Raw genomic sequence first — 14431 nt, 5'->3', positions numbered from 1 at the left:
ACTTTTTTTGGTCTTTAAAAAAAAAAGTGTTTCCTGTTGTGCAGCATCTGGCTTCTATAACCAAAAGGAGCCAAAAGCTGGCAGTAAGCCCAAGAAGGTTTTCTAAATAATTAGTGGAGGGAAGAGAATACTGAATACCCTTTATTTATATTTTTAACTAAGGCACATAAGAAAAGGAAACAATATACTTTCCAAGCCTTGCACACCTGCTCCCTACGTTATGATAAGGATTTTCATTAGGAGGCTGTCTTTTCTAAATCCTATTGAACTGGCTGGGCTTAGGCAGCCACTAAAAATACCACAGATTTACTGCAGGCTTGAAACTTGCAACACATCAGTACCATCACATGTTTAATATTCTTCCACTAATCAGTCTTTGTAAGTAATATTTCATTTTAATGGTATAAACTGGTAGCTCAATCCTATGCCTTAGGCCTAGGTTAAAAAAATTAACACTAGTTGCTGAGTGATTTTAAAGATTTGAGAGGTGCAGAGAGAGAAAAGGGGGAGAGAGAGAGAACTCTCATCCACTGGTTCACTCCCCAAATGCCTACAGCAGACAGGGCTGGACCTGTCCAAAGCTGGAATTGGGAGCTCAATGCATGTCTCCCAAATGGGTGGCAGGAACCTAATTACTTGGGTCTTTACTGCTGCCTGCCAGGGTCAGCAGCCAGAGCCAGGAATCTAACTCTACATGGGACACAGTCATTTAACCGCTAGGCTAAACTCCCACCCCTCAATTCTTTCTAAAGGACCTTGCTTCCAGAATCTTGAAACCTTTAAATTTCACTATTACATTTTTCCCATTTTGTTTTAGCTTCTTTAAACGATATGAAGATAGTATATTTCATGTTAGCTATAGCTCGTTACAGTAACTCAGTAACATTAGGGCTGAAAGCTTTTCCTATTAGAGTCAATCCCATCATCTGGTGACGCTTCTGTTTAACTCCCGTTGCCAAAGCTACTATAATTAGGGAAGCAAAAACCTGAATACAAACATCCAGAAAAATGATGGTGTCAGTCTAATGACCCTCCAAACAGTGACTGAGCAAATTAGTTGTATTATCAGGAAGATGTACTCATCCTGAAAAGAAATTTTAGGATTCCTTTAAGCTAGGATTTCCTTTGCTGATCCATATAGTAGAAACCTGAATCCTGAGATTGCAAACAGTCACCGTAGCGGCTGGTCTCAAATAGAATTCAGTCCCTGAAAGTCTTTTCACTTTGTTCTCAGGGGCACGTTTCAAAGCAAGCACCATCATTACCTGCACAGAAGGCTCCTGCTGTCCCAGAAAAGATCTTGCCCACAGAGATTACTGTCCTACCTCAGCTCTCTGACAACAGTGTGTGCATTAAAGCGAAAGGTTTTCTCCTTCTGCCTGCTCACAGCTTTGCGTGTTTCAAACAAGCCATGAATAAGAGCGTCTACGGAGGTTAGCATTTTTCAGTATTTTAATTTAAAAAGAACACCCCAGAAATCTTTAGGAAATGGCTTTTGTTCTTAAAGAAAAAACATTTTTTGTCTTAAGACTTTGAGAACAGGCTCTTTAAATTGTTTTAAACAGCTCTCTCCCAATAAGCCTTGCTCACTAAGTTAACAGTGAGGATGTTAAAAACTGAACAGATGTCTGTAGGTGATGCAATTCCTTGAGACCTGCTTAATCTATCTGTTTAACGGGACAGACCTGCTGCCCAGGTTTACTTAGCAACAAATATCTGCTAGGGCCTGCAATGAGCCAGGCTCCACGGTGGGCACAGGCCCTGAGGGAGCATCTCCAAGTTTCTCTAGTGAACACGAACCCTCAGAGTAGGGACCCGCTGACCCTATCATGGGGACAGGCACCCTGGGCTGGGACCTAGACCGATACTGGGCGGAGAGTACATCATGAATTTCTGATACGTGAACAAGCTGTATAATCTGTTAGAAGTTTAGGAATTCTTTTTAAAATTTAGCAAAATTGGAGGGGGAAAGATCAGCTTTTATTCATTCACACTATAGCCTTCTTTCTTTTATAGGCCACATTCCATTCACAAGTTAGGATTGTTGGAATTTCACATTGTCTACTCCTACCCCGCCCCCATAGCTGGTTATGACATAGAGGGTTATGTCAAAGTCCACTGTAATAACAGATGCAAAAGCTCTGTGAAAAGTATGGAACAAATTCCAAATGCAATGTGGCAGGAGAGTTTCGGAGGTTCTCTAAGATTTGTTAAACTTGAAAGAGCTGATACCTTTTGATCAAAGGTTAAAGAGACTTCCACATGTAACCCCCAACAGGTTGCACTGGCCTCTCAGGGCAATGAAATACAGCTGGTTGTTTCTGACACCCTGCCACGGGGGAAGGTGCAGTGTGGACCAAGGCACTTGATAAGAGAGCAATGAAAACAGCAATTTCATGAGCGCTTCAGTTCAGCTCAACGCATATTAAAACCCAGCTTCTATGATGGGCCGGATATTATGCTAGATGCTGGAGATACCAAAACAAAAACATCTATGTCCTTAAATATTCATGCTTCTTAAACTCCAGACCAAAAAAAAAAAAAAAGAAAAAAAAAAAGATGCAGCTCTGATTTTACAAACTGCTTAAATTACTATAGGGAAATGTTGCAATGGCTTGGTGGTTGCCTCATCAGTGCTAGAGAAAGTATCAAAGTAGGCCATCAATTCTTATGGGAAAAACCAAAAAACAAGTCTGTTCAAGTGTTATGACAAACTTGTCTTTCCAACACAGAGAAGATGATGGCAAATACATACTACAATTGCTGAACAACTAGAACTATGTAAGCATAAGGGTGGCTTAAATGGTTGCATATTAATTTAAGAAATTACCTTCCCGAAGAAAAGGTGCTTGTTTTTCCTTTTCTGAGTTATTCTAGTCTACATTTTCTGCCAAGTTCAATGGTGAGTATGCTCAAGCATCATGACCATTTAATATTCAACTAGACGGTTATGCAAATTTTCACAGCAAATTTAAAGCTGAAAGAAATTTACACAGAATAGCAGAAATGGAAGATGCCTGGGAAAAATTCCGGATTGGTGTTAAGGCTGTCTGCTCCGAAGTTTGAAGCGGAATCCTGGTTTCCCGGGCAGCATGCGCTTCTACCAGGGCTGATGTCAGATACTAACGGGCTCGTGAATTAAATGAGCATCTGTATTGAGGGCACAGAAACAGTGTCCCCAGCTGCAAGTGTCTGCTATTAATATGCTGGCAAGGAAGCCACGGGGCCTGGGTAGTGACACTACTCCTCGTTCCGAGCGTGCGGGTCCAAAAACACTGGCGCCCCGACTTCACCTTCGGGCAAGCCTCCTACCTGTTCTAGCCTTGGTTTTCCCAATCCGGAAAATGGGACAGCGACGACGTTCCTCTCTCCAAGGGGAATGCAGCGGAGCAAACAAGAGCTGGTATTCGCCAAGGGCTCGCCGCAGCCTGCAGCCGTTCCCGCTCCGGCCGGCCCAGAAAGGCGCTGCGAGCACTTGCAGAGGGGGCTGGCCGCGGGGTCGGTGGGCTTCTCGGCCCGGCCGCTTGCAGCGGGGCTCGCCGGCTCAGCCCTCCGTGCCTCGGGGGGACGCGGGGAGCACCGACTGACTTCATGCAAACAATGAGTGCCGGGCGCGCAGTCCGCACAGCACGCGCGTCAGCGAGGCTTAGAGCAAGGCCGTGGGCCCGGCGCCGAGGCTCCCCGCGGGCGCGACGGGCGGGCCCCGCCGCCAGGTGAGCCCGCGTCCTACCCAGCACCTGCCGGGCCGGCCGCGAGCAAAAACAACTTAAAAAAAAAAAAAAAAAAAAAAAAAAAAGGTTCGCGCCAAGCCGCCCCGCCGACGCCCACGCCCTCGCCCTCACCTTGCTGGAGGTCCTGGTGGTCGTACCACGGCTCGTCCTCCTTCATCTCAAACTCCTCCACCAGGTTCTCCGCCAGCATCTCCGCGGGGTCTTCCGGGGGCAGCGGCCCCCGCCGCCGCCGTCCCGCCTCAGCCGCTGCCCCGGGCTCTGCCCCGGCTCCTCCGCCCTCAGCCAGAGCCGCCCTCGGGTGGGACGCGCCGCCGCCTCAGTACAGCCGCCGGCCGGCCAGCCGGCCTCCGCCGCCCGCACCGCAAGCCGTTGACTCGCCTCGTGCCGCCCAAAGACCACCCCCACCCCCAGCACGCGCCCGGGCGCCGGCGCCCCCCGGCTGGCGCGCCCGGCCGGCTCCTCACACCGCAACCCGGCCCAACGTGGCACTTTGGCAGAACCCTCCCCGACCGGGGACGCGATTCAAAACCCCGGCGGCGCGTCGGCCAATGGCGAGCGGGCCGCCGGATGAGTGGCAGTGACTTCGTCCAATCGTGTCTCTCTACAGGCTCGCGGCTCGGCCTGTCCCGAGGGCAGGCAGCCAATGGCGGCTGCAGAAGGAACAAAGGAGGCGGGGAAGAAGTGAAGGGGTGCGGCCGAAAGCCCCGCCCCTCGCCTGTGTTGTGTAGCTCCTGAGGGTGCGTTCGGGAGGAGGCGGCAGATACCTCGCCTGCACCTGTGGTGCGTGTCCGATCGGCCCGTTAGGGGCGGACTGGTTGCGCGGGTCCGAGGGGCGAGGACTCGGGCTTCCGAGCAGTGGGCGGTTGTCGAGGGGGCGTCCTTCGTGCCGGCGGGAGGCTTTGCGAACGGTGCCGCGAGCCCCAGGGCCATTGCTCAGCCCGCCTTTGTCGAAGACTGAGAGTCGGTCGGGAGCTGGGAGCTGAGAACAACGCCTTCTGAGTTGTTCGCCGTTCTTTTCTTGACATCCGAGCCTTCGCTTCCGAGCGGCTGGGAATTGTACTCCCTCCAGAACGGTCGGCGCCAGAATCGCCTGGGCACCCGGGGCGGGGGCGGTTGCCGCTGAAGCTGTCTCCGTAGCGGGGGAAATTGCGGAGCAGCTTCGCGTGCTCCGTTATAAAGGTTCATAGACCACGCGTTGAGTCTGCGGGCGGCGTGCGAGGCCTGCCCCTGGCCCCAGTGCCCGCTGCTTGCCGCAGACCTAACACCATCCGTGCTGCTCGTGGGTTCAAGGTTTTTGCATCCCCCGTGCAGGTAAAACACGGAGTCTGTTACACAGTGGGACAGCCGTCAAGGGAGGGGGCGGCCGAAAGAGGTCGGAGATGTTAGAGGTTGAAGAGCTGTCTCTAGGACGTGAGATCGTAACGACCAGGAGTTCGGAGGAAGGGAGAAGTAGGGGACTGGTGCTACATCCTCATCCGTCGCAGCGATACCTTGATAGGGAATGCCTGAAGTTGGGGATTCAACGGATCATTGCCACAGGTCCCAAGAGAGCTCAGAGCTGAAATGGGAGGCAGTGCGGGGTGAGTTGGGATTTGTTGACTTTGATTTGTGTTATCAGCCCCTCTGTGATCTTACTGTTTTCCCCTGGTGCACACACTACTATGATGAAAAATAAGGGGAATTGTAAGGAAGGAGTTCTACATCCCCAGACTATTTTTGACTTCATATAAATGAATCAAGACTCGGTGGAGCAAGGAAACTCACCTAAAATGTCTACCTAAATAACTACTCATGTGAGTGAGAAAGTCTAGAGTGCCCCTCTACCTCCCATTCTTGTTCAAATCCGTGTGCAGAAGCTTGACTCCAGGTTGCCTCATGCTGAAGCTTTGGACTGTTGCCCTTGGGAGAAGCCTGGCCAAGGACTGGAAAACCTCCTTGTTGTGGAGCTGTCGCTTGAAGTTGTACTCTTCCATCCTGCAGGAAGGTAGCTTAGTGAAGAAACACTACGAACCTAGAACCAGGAAACCCAGAGTTCTGACCACAGAGGAGCCTTTGGCAAAGTACAAGACAGATCCCACTTTGCCTTCATGGAGTTATGAGAATCAGACAGAAACTATGAGGAAGTATTTTGTGCCCTTTTAAAAATGTTTTAAAAATTTGAGAGAGAGAGCAAGCTCCCTTACACTGGGTCCACTTCCCACATGTTCACGATGGCCAGGACCCGGTTGGGCCAAAACTGGAAGTTGAGAACTCAATCCAGGTCTCCCATGCGGCTGACAGAAACACAATTACTTGAGCCATCATGGCTGCCTACCAGGATCTGTTTTAGCAAGAAGTTCAAGTCACCAGCAAGAGCTGGGAATCAAGCCCAGAACCCACGTACTTTGAAATGGGATGCCCACCCCAACCTGGATCTTCACTGCTAGGCCACACACCTACCCCTTGTGCCCTTCTCAAATATAAAGTCATGTGATTGCTACTGATATTGCTAAAATGCAGGGACCCTTGGGGACAATAATGAGCATCAAAGTAATAATAGTATAGGTCACAGGGGTGGGGAATGTCGGGCTCTGCCAAGGCAACCACGGGCTGGCCTCAAAACTCAACGCATCTACAACAGGCTACTTTTTAAGTTGGTCATTTTGTATGGCCCATGAACGATGTTATAAATGTCAAAATGCCCCTTGACAGGTAAGGGGTTCCCCAACCTTGGATAGGTTATAACCCATTGAAGAAAAGAGAAGAAAGGAAGAATTCATGTTTGCGCTGATTAGAAAGTTGTTTTTTTTTTTGAAGTGTTTATTTGAAAGAGAGAGAGGTCGATCTTCTGTCTGTGAGTTTACTCCCCAAATGATCCAAATGACTGGGCTGGGCCAGGTGGAAGTCGAGAGCCTGGAACTCCATCCGGGTCTCTCATATGGGTGCCAGGGGCCCCAGTACTTGAGTCACCACCTGCTGCCTCCCAGGGTGCACATTAGCAGGAAGCTGGTTTGGAAGAGGAGTAATAGGGACTCAAACTCAGGCACTTCATTATGGGATGCAGGTATCCCAAGCAACAGCTTAACCTGCTGTGCCACAATGCCTGACTCAGAAAGCTCTTCCAGTAGAATGCCAACCAAAAAATATAGAAGGAAAAACGTGCTAGAAAGTAATAATAATGATAATAAAAGAGGAACGCGAAACTTCACACGTCTCTTCTGAATCCTGATAATTAAAAGGGAAAGTGGGCTGGCACCGCGGCTCACTAGGCTAATCCTCCGCCTTGCGGCGCCAGCACACCGGGTTCTAGTCCCAGTCGGGGCGCCGGATTCTGTCCCGGTTGCCCCTCTTCCAGGCCAGCTCTCTGCTGTGGCCAGGGAGTGCAGTGGAGGATGGCCCAAGTGCTTGGGCCCTGCACCCCATGGGAGACCAGGAGAAGCACCTGGCTCCTGCCTTCGGATCAGCGTGGTGCGCTGGCCGCAGCGCATGGGCCGCGGCGGCCATTGGAGGGTGAACCAATGGCAAAGGAAGACCTTTCTCTCTGTCTGTCTCTCTCATTGTCCACTCTGCCTGTCAAAAAAAAAAAAAAAAAAAAAAAAAAAAAGAAAGTGTTGCTGATAGGATGTTTACTGCTAGGTTAAAAAGAGGCGTAATAGATCGCTTGTAAAACCTTTACTGCCTGGGACCAGCACTGTGGCCTTTGGTGCTGGCATCCCATATGGGCGCCGGTTTGAGACCCGGCTGCTCCACTTCCCATCCAGAGAGCTCTGCTATGGCCTGGGAAAGCAGTAGAAGATGGTCCGAGTCCTTGAGCCCCTGCACCTGTGTGGGAGACCCAGAAGCAGCTCCTGGCTCCTGGCTTTGGATTGGCACAGCTCCGGCTGTTGTGGCCATCGTGGGAGTGGACCAGTGGATGGAGGACATCTCTCTTTCTCTTTCTCTCTCTCTGCCTCTCCTCTCTCTGTGTAACTCCGACTTTCAAATAAATAAATAAATCTTTTTAAAAAGAGAAAGAGAAGAAAACCCTGTAGACTTTGTGCCTTTTTGGTGTGTTCATGGGTTCTTTTTAAGGATTTTTTTTTTTTAAAGGAAACTTTTCATACCTCCCCCCCCCACTAGAAATCTTGAATAAAAATTGTATTGAAAAGCAGTGTTAGCCGGCGCCGCGGCTCAATAGGCTAATCCTCCACCTAGCGGCGCTGGCACACTGGGTTCTAGTCCCGGTCGGGGCACCGGATTCTGTCCCGGTTGCCCCTCTTCCAGGCCAGCTCTCTGCTGTGGCCTGGGAAGGCAGTGGAGGATGGCCCAAGTGCTTGGGCCCTGCACCCCATGGGAGACCAGGAGAAGCACCTGGCTCCTGCCTTTGGATCAGCGTGGTGCGCCGGCCGCAGCGCGCCAGCCGTGGCAGCCATTGGAGGGTGAACCAATGGCAAAAGGAAGACCTTTCTCTCTGTCTCTCTCTCTCACTATCCACTCTGCCTGTCAAAAAAAAAAAAAAAAAAAAAAAAAGAAAGAAAGAAAAGAAAAGAAAAGAAAAGCAATGTTAGCTTTCAGTGCTAAAAGTCCTTGTGGGAGGGGTCTTCATTCTTCTTTTTTAAGATTTATTTATATTTATTTAGCTCAGAAAAAAAAAGTTCTTGGAAAAAATCTGAACTCAGAGTTTATAACACTTTACAAAGATTCTAAGTTTATAAACACCTGCCTTCTGACTTAATGATAGATCAGCAAGGTGTGGCATGTTTCTTATTTTGGCATGCCTAAAATAATATTGAGAAAAAGGAGATTGCCTAAGTTTTGGTAGGCTAAATTTGGATCTTGGCTTTTGGTTCTACTTATTCCCTTGTTGTTGGTTCTCTTGGTAACAAAGCAACCTTTAGCCTCATTCTTTGTTCTCACTTATGCCAAAAATAACTCCCTAGAGTGAGTGCTTCACCAGTAGCTCCAAGCATTTTCAAATCTGAGGATTACTTTATAAAGCCAGAAATGTTGGATGACCGCACATTACTGCAGTAATTGTACTCTTTAAGTATTGAAATTGTATAATAGCAACAACAACAAACCCAGATTTGTATCTAATCATCATAGCGGAATCTACATTTTGCAAATATCAGTACACATGTGGGAAAATATTCTTCATTCAGTCTATACAGATAATGTTTGGCATGCATATGGATTTAATAACCCCCTTTGATAATTCTAGGGCCCCATCATCCATGAAATTAGAATCATCCTTGGGTTTACCCAGGGCAAAGTGAAGCTTAGAGCCTTAAATAATTTAATCATTTGTGTCAAATGCCTACTTCTTTCTAATTAGCCTTCTGTTTTCCTAAGAAATTGGGCAATACAGACTCAAGTTCCTACTTAATTCTGTTCCTGGGTCTCCAAAGTTAAAGCAGAGGCTCAAGGATTATTCCAGTAAATAACATGCCACAAGTTATCTGAATATGTCTCTTTTCTGATTCAGTGAGACTGTGGAGACCTGGGCAAATATTCAGGTCATTTATATTCAAGTTATTTACTGAGACACAGAGTTACAGACAAAGAGAGGGGTTTTCCATTTACTAGTTCACTCCCCAAGTGGTCGCAGCAGCCAGAGCTGAGTGGATCCACAGCCAGGAGCCAGGAGCTTCTTCCATGTGGGTGCAGGGGCCCAAGCATATGAGCCATCTTCTACTGCTTTCCCAGCCCATCAGCAAGGAGCTGGATTGGAAGTGGAGCAGTTGGGACTCAAAGCAGTGTCGTTATGGGATGCTGGCACCACAGGATGCCACGGCACTGGACCCCATGGTAGTCTCTTAAAACTATCATCAGGATTAAAAGGAAGATGAACATAGGCCTACTTCCTGCTTTTCAGTTCTACAAAGGGGCTTCAAAAAGTTTGTGGAAAATGGAACTAAAAGATAACTTTATCTTAGTGCAAAACATATTTGAAATCTATAGTTTTTTCATATGATTCATTTCCACAAACTTTTTAAAGACTCCTTCCATATGCATGGATTCAAAATTTTTTACACCAAGAAAAACTTTTAATTCTATTTTTCATGAACTTTTTGAAGTATCCTCATGTAAGTCAAAGAGTAAGATGGTGGGCTATCTACTAAAAACATACATAGAACTCCATATTTTTTTAAAAGAGGGGTATCTAATGGAGTGAGGATCAGAATATGTTATTTCTGTATCCATCTTGCATATGTATTTTTTCTTTTTTTAAACTTTTATTTAATAAATATAAATTTCCAAAGTACGACTTTTGGATTATAGCGGCTTCTTCCTCCCATAACCTCCCTCCCACCCACAACCATCCCATCTCCCACTCCTTCTCTATCCCATTCACATCAAGATTCATTTTCAATTATCTTTATATACAGAAGATTAATTTAGTGTATATTAAGTAAAGATTTCAACAGTTTGCACCCACACAGAAACACAAAGTGTAAAGTACTGTTTGAGTACTAGTTATAGCATTAATTCACATTGTACAACACATTAAGGACAGAGATCCTACATGGAGAGTAAGTGCACAGTGACTCCTGTTGTTGATTTAACAATTGGCACTCTTATTTATGATGTCAGTAATCACCTGAGGCTCTTGTCTTGAGCTGCCAAGGCTATGGAAACCTCTTGAATTCGCCAACTCCAATCTTATTTAGACAAGGCCATAGTCGAAGTGGAAGTTCTCTTCTCCCTTCAGAGAAAGGTACCTCCTTCTTTGATGAACTGTTCTTTCCACTGGGATCTCACTTGCAGAGATCTTTCATTCAGGTTTTGTTTTTTTTTTTTTTTTTTTTTTTTTTTTTTTTTTTTTTTTTTGCCACAGTGTCTTGGCTTTCCATGCCTGAAATACTCTCATGGACTTCTCAGCCAGATCCGAATGCCTTAAGGGCTGATTCTGAGGCCAGAGTGCTGTTTAGGACATCTGCCATTCTATGAGTCTGCTGTGTATCCCGCTTCCTATGTTGGATCATTCTCTCCCTTTTTTATTCTATCAGTTAGTATTTGCAGACACTAGTCTTGTTTATGTGATCCTTTTGACTCTTAGTCCTATCATTATGATCAACTGTGAACAGAAATTGATCACTTGGACTAGTGAGATGGCATTGGTACATGCCACCTTGATGGGATTGTATTGGAATCCCCTGGCATGTTTCTAACTCTACTATTTGGGGCAAGTCAGCTTGAGCGTGTCCCAAATTGTACATCTCTTCCCTCTCTTGTTCCCACTCTTATATTTAACAGTGATCACTTTTCATTTAAGTTTCAACACTTAATAATAATTGTGTATTAATTACAGAGTTCAACCAATAGTATTAAGTAGAACAAAAAAAAATACTAAAAGGGATAAAATATTGTTATTCATCAACAGTCAGGGCAAGGGCTGATCAAGTCACCATTTCTTATAGTGTCCATTTCACTTCAACAGGTTTCCTTTTTGGTGCTCGGTTAGTTGTCACTGATCAGGGAGAACATATGATATTTGTCCCTTTGGGACTGGCTTATTTTTCTTTTCTTTTCTTTTCTTTTTTTTTTTTTTTTGACAGGCAGAGTGGACAGTGAGAGAGAGAGAGATAGAGACAAAGGTCTTCCTTTAGCCATTGGTTCACCCTCCAATGGCCGCCACGGCTGGTGTGCTGCGGCCGGTGCACTGTGCTGATCCGAAGCCAGGAGCCAGGTGCTTCTCCTGGTCTCCCATGGGGTGCAGGGCCCAAGCACTTGGGCCATCCTCCACTGCACTCCCTGGCCACAGCAGAGAGCTGGCCTGGAAGAGGGGCAACCGGGACAGAATCCGGCGCCCCGACTGGGACTAGAACCCGGTGTGCCGGCGCCGCAAGGCGGAGGATTAGCCTAGTGAGCCGCGGCACCGGCCTATGGCTTATTTTTCTCAGCATGTTTTTTTCCAGATTCCTCCATTTTGTTGCAAATGACTGGATTTCATTTTTTTTGACTGCTGTATAGTATTCTATAGAGTACATATCCCATAATTTCTTTATCCAGTCTACTGTTGATGGGCATTTAGGTTGATTCCAGGTCTTAGCTATTGTGAATTGAGCTGCAATAAACATTAAGGTGCAGATGGCGCTTTTATTTGCCAATTTAATTTCCTTTGGGTAAATTCCAAGGAGTGGGATGGCTGGGTTGTATGGTAGGGTTATATTCAGATTTCTGCAGTATCTCCAAACTGTCTTCCATAGTGGCTTAACCAGTTTGCATTCCCACCACCAGTGGGTTAGTGTCCCTTTTCCCCCACATCCTCGCCAGCATCTGTTATTGGTAGATTTCTGTATGTGAGCCATTCTAACCGGGGTGAGGTGAAACCTCATTGTGGTTTTGATTTGCATTTCCCTGATTGCTTGTGATCTTGAACATTTTTTCATGTGTCTGTTGGCCATTTGGATTTCCTCTTTTGAAAAATGTCTATTGAGGTCCTTGGCCCAACTCTTAAGTGGGTTGTTTGTTTTGTTGTTGTGGAGTTTCTTGATCTCTTTGTAGATTCTGGCTATTAATCCTTTCTCTGTTGCATAGTTTGCAAATATTTTTCCCATTCTTTTGGTTGCCTCTTTACTTTCCTGACTGTTTCTTTTGCAGTACAGAAACTTCTCAATTTGATGCAGTCCTAATAGTTAATTTGGCTTTGACTGCCTGTGCCACCGGGGTCTTTTCCAAGAAGTCTTTGCCGGTGCCAATATCTTGCAGGGTTTCTCCAATGCTCTCTAATAATTTGATGGTGTTGGGTCGTAGATTTTAGGTCTTTACTCCATGTTGAGTGGATTTTTGTGTAAGGTGTAAGGTATGGGTCTTGCTTCATGCTTCTGCACATGGAAATCCAGTTTTCCCAGCACCATTTACTGAATAGACTGTCCTTGCTCCAGGAATTGGCTTTAGATCTTTGATCAAATATAAGTTGGCTGTAGATGTTTGGGTTGATTTCTGGTGTTTCTATTCTGTTCCATTGGTCTATCCATCTGTTTCTGTACCAATACCATTGCATATGTCTTTTGAGTCACAGCTAAATAGTCTTATCAGGAGGTCAAGAAGAAGTCTTCAGATGCAGGTCTGTCCTGTTGGACAGTTTCTTGCTTCGAGGAGGGCCTTACTTCCGGTCTGACTTTAGCAAAAATTGTCAATTCATTGTTCTTTTGTTCTTTTTCTGTTGCAGCCTCCTTCAAGAAGGACAATGATGTGTAAACATATCTCCCAACTGCTAGTTAAGCATGCCCAAACTTGTGGATACATCCCACTTTGTAAGTTACAAGCAATACCAAAAAGATAAGAGTCACATTCTCCTGCAAATTAGAGTTCTTGGCAACATCTTAAAAAGTGTTGAGTGAACAAATGAGTAAATAGTGTTAAGCCTGGTGATACATTCAGAGCTAGTAGCTTTGGATTCTTATTTAACTAAACTAGTATCCAGTGGAATTTTGCCATCCATCAATTACTGTATGCAAATTCTGAATTTTAATTTTTTTTCACAAAGGGAAGAAGATTTCCTCTGCATGAAAAATGATATTTTTAAATATGAAATCTGTTGCTTGGGCATACTCTACGATCACTTTAGGGACTGACCTACTAAATTCTGTCTTCAATTTCTACTATGTGAAACTTTTTTTACATCTGTACAAGATTTCAGAAGTGGCCTTTTGTCAAGCCCAGGTGAGATGGAATCTTTATTTTCCTTTCAGACAAGACAGAACTTCTCCTTCCTTATAGCCATACATTATTGTGATTTGCCAGAGCTGATTCTTCATCCGGCTGTGAGAGTTCCCAAGACAAACGACCCATGTCCAAGATTCTGTTACTGGAGAAATGCAGGGTTCTTGTCTTCATACAAGAAAGAATTCAGGCGTGAGACAGAGTATGGAAAGTAAAAAGTAGCAAAGTTTATTAGGGTAGGGACATCCACAAGAACGGATGGGCACCTCTCCAGACAGGACCTGAGATAGAGTGCAGTTGCTCAGACTGGGGTGGGGGAGGGGACAGGAAGGAGGAGTGAGGTTACATGGTTGAGTGGAGAGATTACACCTGGCCAGACCAGGTGGGCGGCTCAGCAGAGAGGGCTGAGCACACAGTCTGGTTGAGGCAAGGGGTTTTTAAGGAGATGCGTCTCTGTCTTCATACATTTCCTCCTGAAACAAAGGATTTTATGGCTGTAAATATTAAGAAGCTCCTATCTGAGTTTTCCCTTGAAGGTATCAGACAGGAGGAAGCCTAGCTGGCGCCATCCTGGGTTCAGAGGAAGGGTGAGCAGGACCCCCTAGAGAATGGGGATCCGGAGCAGGGTGTTTGAAATGCAGATACTGGGCTGCATCTGGGAGATTGTGGAAGATTTGTCAGGCAGAAGGGCGGGGACCCCCACCTGGCAGGTTATCAGGTAGAAGGGGGCAGGGCAGGATGTGAATGCCAGGCTGCCCTGGAAACATTATTGGGATGACTTTGAGATGTAGATGCATATGCTAGACATAGATGTCTTCTCTTTAGGCCTTTGTCATACACACATAAGCTCATACCTAACTTCCTACCTAACAATTCTGTGTGAGGTCCAAAGAGAGACTTGTTGACACAATTATCACTTAACACATAAAAACTTTAGAGGGTAAAGGGTAAACTTTGGTTACCTAGAAAATTAACTTATGTGGAACAATATTATCATTTAAATTTTTAAAAATTTGTTAATTTGAAAAACAGAGCTTACACTGGCTAATTTACTTCCCAAATGTCTGCAACAG

At 46.0% G+C, this 14431-nt stretch overlaps 2 protein-coding genes and 1 long non-coding RNA gene across 16 annotated transcripts in view; 1 reads left to right on the top strand and 2 right to left on the bottom strand.

Annotated features, from left to right (window-relative positions):
* The window catches only part of CDR2 (cerebellar degeneration related protein 2), a 40213-nt gene extending 36023 nt beyond the window's left edge, over window positions 1-4190 (bottom strand). For 2 of the 3 annotated variants that reach the window (XM_070064583.1, XM_070064585.1), the window contains exon 1: window positions 3843-4190. In XM_070064583.1, coding sequence (XP_069920684.1) covers window positions 3843-3921 — 79 coding nt within the window. In that variant the 5' untranslated portion in view covers window positions 3922-4190. Of the gene's footprint in view, window positions 1-3312; window positions 3454-3842 lie in introns of those variants that run through there. The other variant, XM_070064584.1, reaches the window with a different exon arrangement.
* A 113-nt stretch (window positions 4191-4303) lies between these two features.
* LOC108176787 (transmembrane protein 180) overlaps window positions 4304-14431 on the top strand; it is a 53517-nt gene continuing 43389 nt past the window's right edge. For 4 of the 12 annotated variants that reach the window (XM_051847901.2, XM_051847904.2, XM_017342522.3 and 1 more), the window contains exons 1-2: window positions 4519-5311; window positions 13183-13358. In XM_051847901.2, coding sequence (XP_051703861.1) covers window positions 13209-13358 — 150 coding nt within the window. In that variant the 5' untranslated portion in view covers window positions 4519-5311; window positions 13183-13208. The other 8 variants (XM_070064593.1, XM_070064587.1, XM_070064591.1 and 5 more) reach the window with 7 other exon arrangements.
* The window catches only part of LOC138847038 (uncharacterized), a 54327-nt gene continuing 53460 nt past the window's right edge, over window positions 13565-14431 (bottom strand). The window contains exon 5 of the long non-coding RNA XR_011384656.1: window positions 13565-13831. This is a non-coding gene — a long non-coding RNA (uncharacterized lncRNA). The remainder of the gene's footprint in view (window positions 13832-14431) is intronic.

Source organism: Oryctolagus cuniculus, chromosome 19 (assembly GCF_964237555.1).
Source record: "Oryctolagus cuniculus chromosome 19, mOryCun1.1, whole genome shotgun sequence".
Lineage (NCBI taxonomy): Eukaryota > Metazoa > Chordata > Mammalia > Lagomorpha > Leporidae > Oryctolagus > Oryctolagus cuniculus.
The sequence above is the reverse complement of the archived record's forward strand: the minus strand, read 5'-3'. Positions and strand labels throughout refer to the sequence as shown.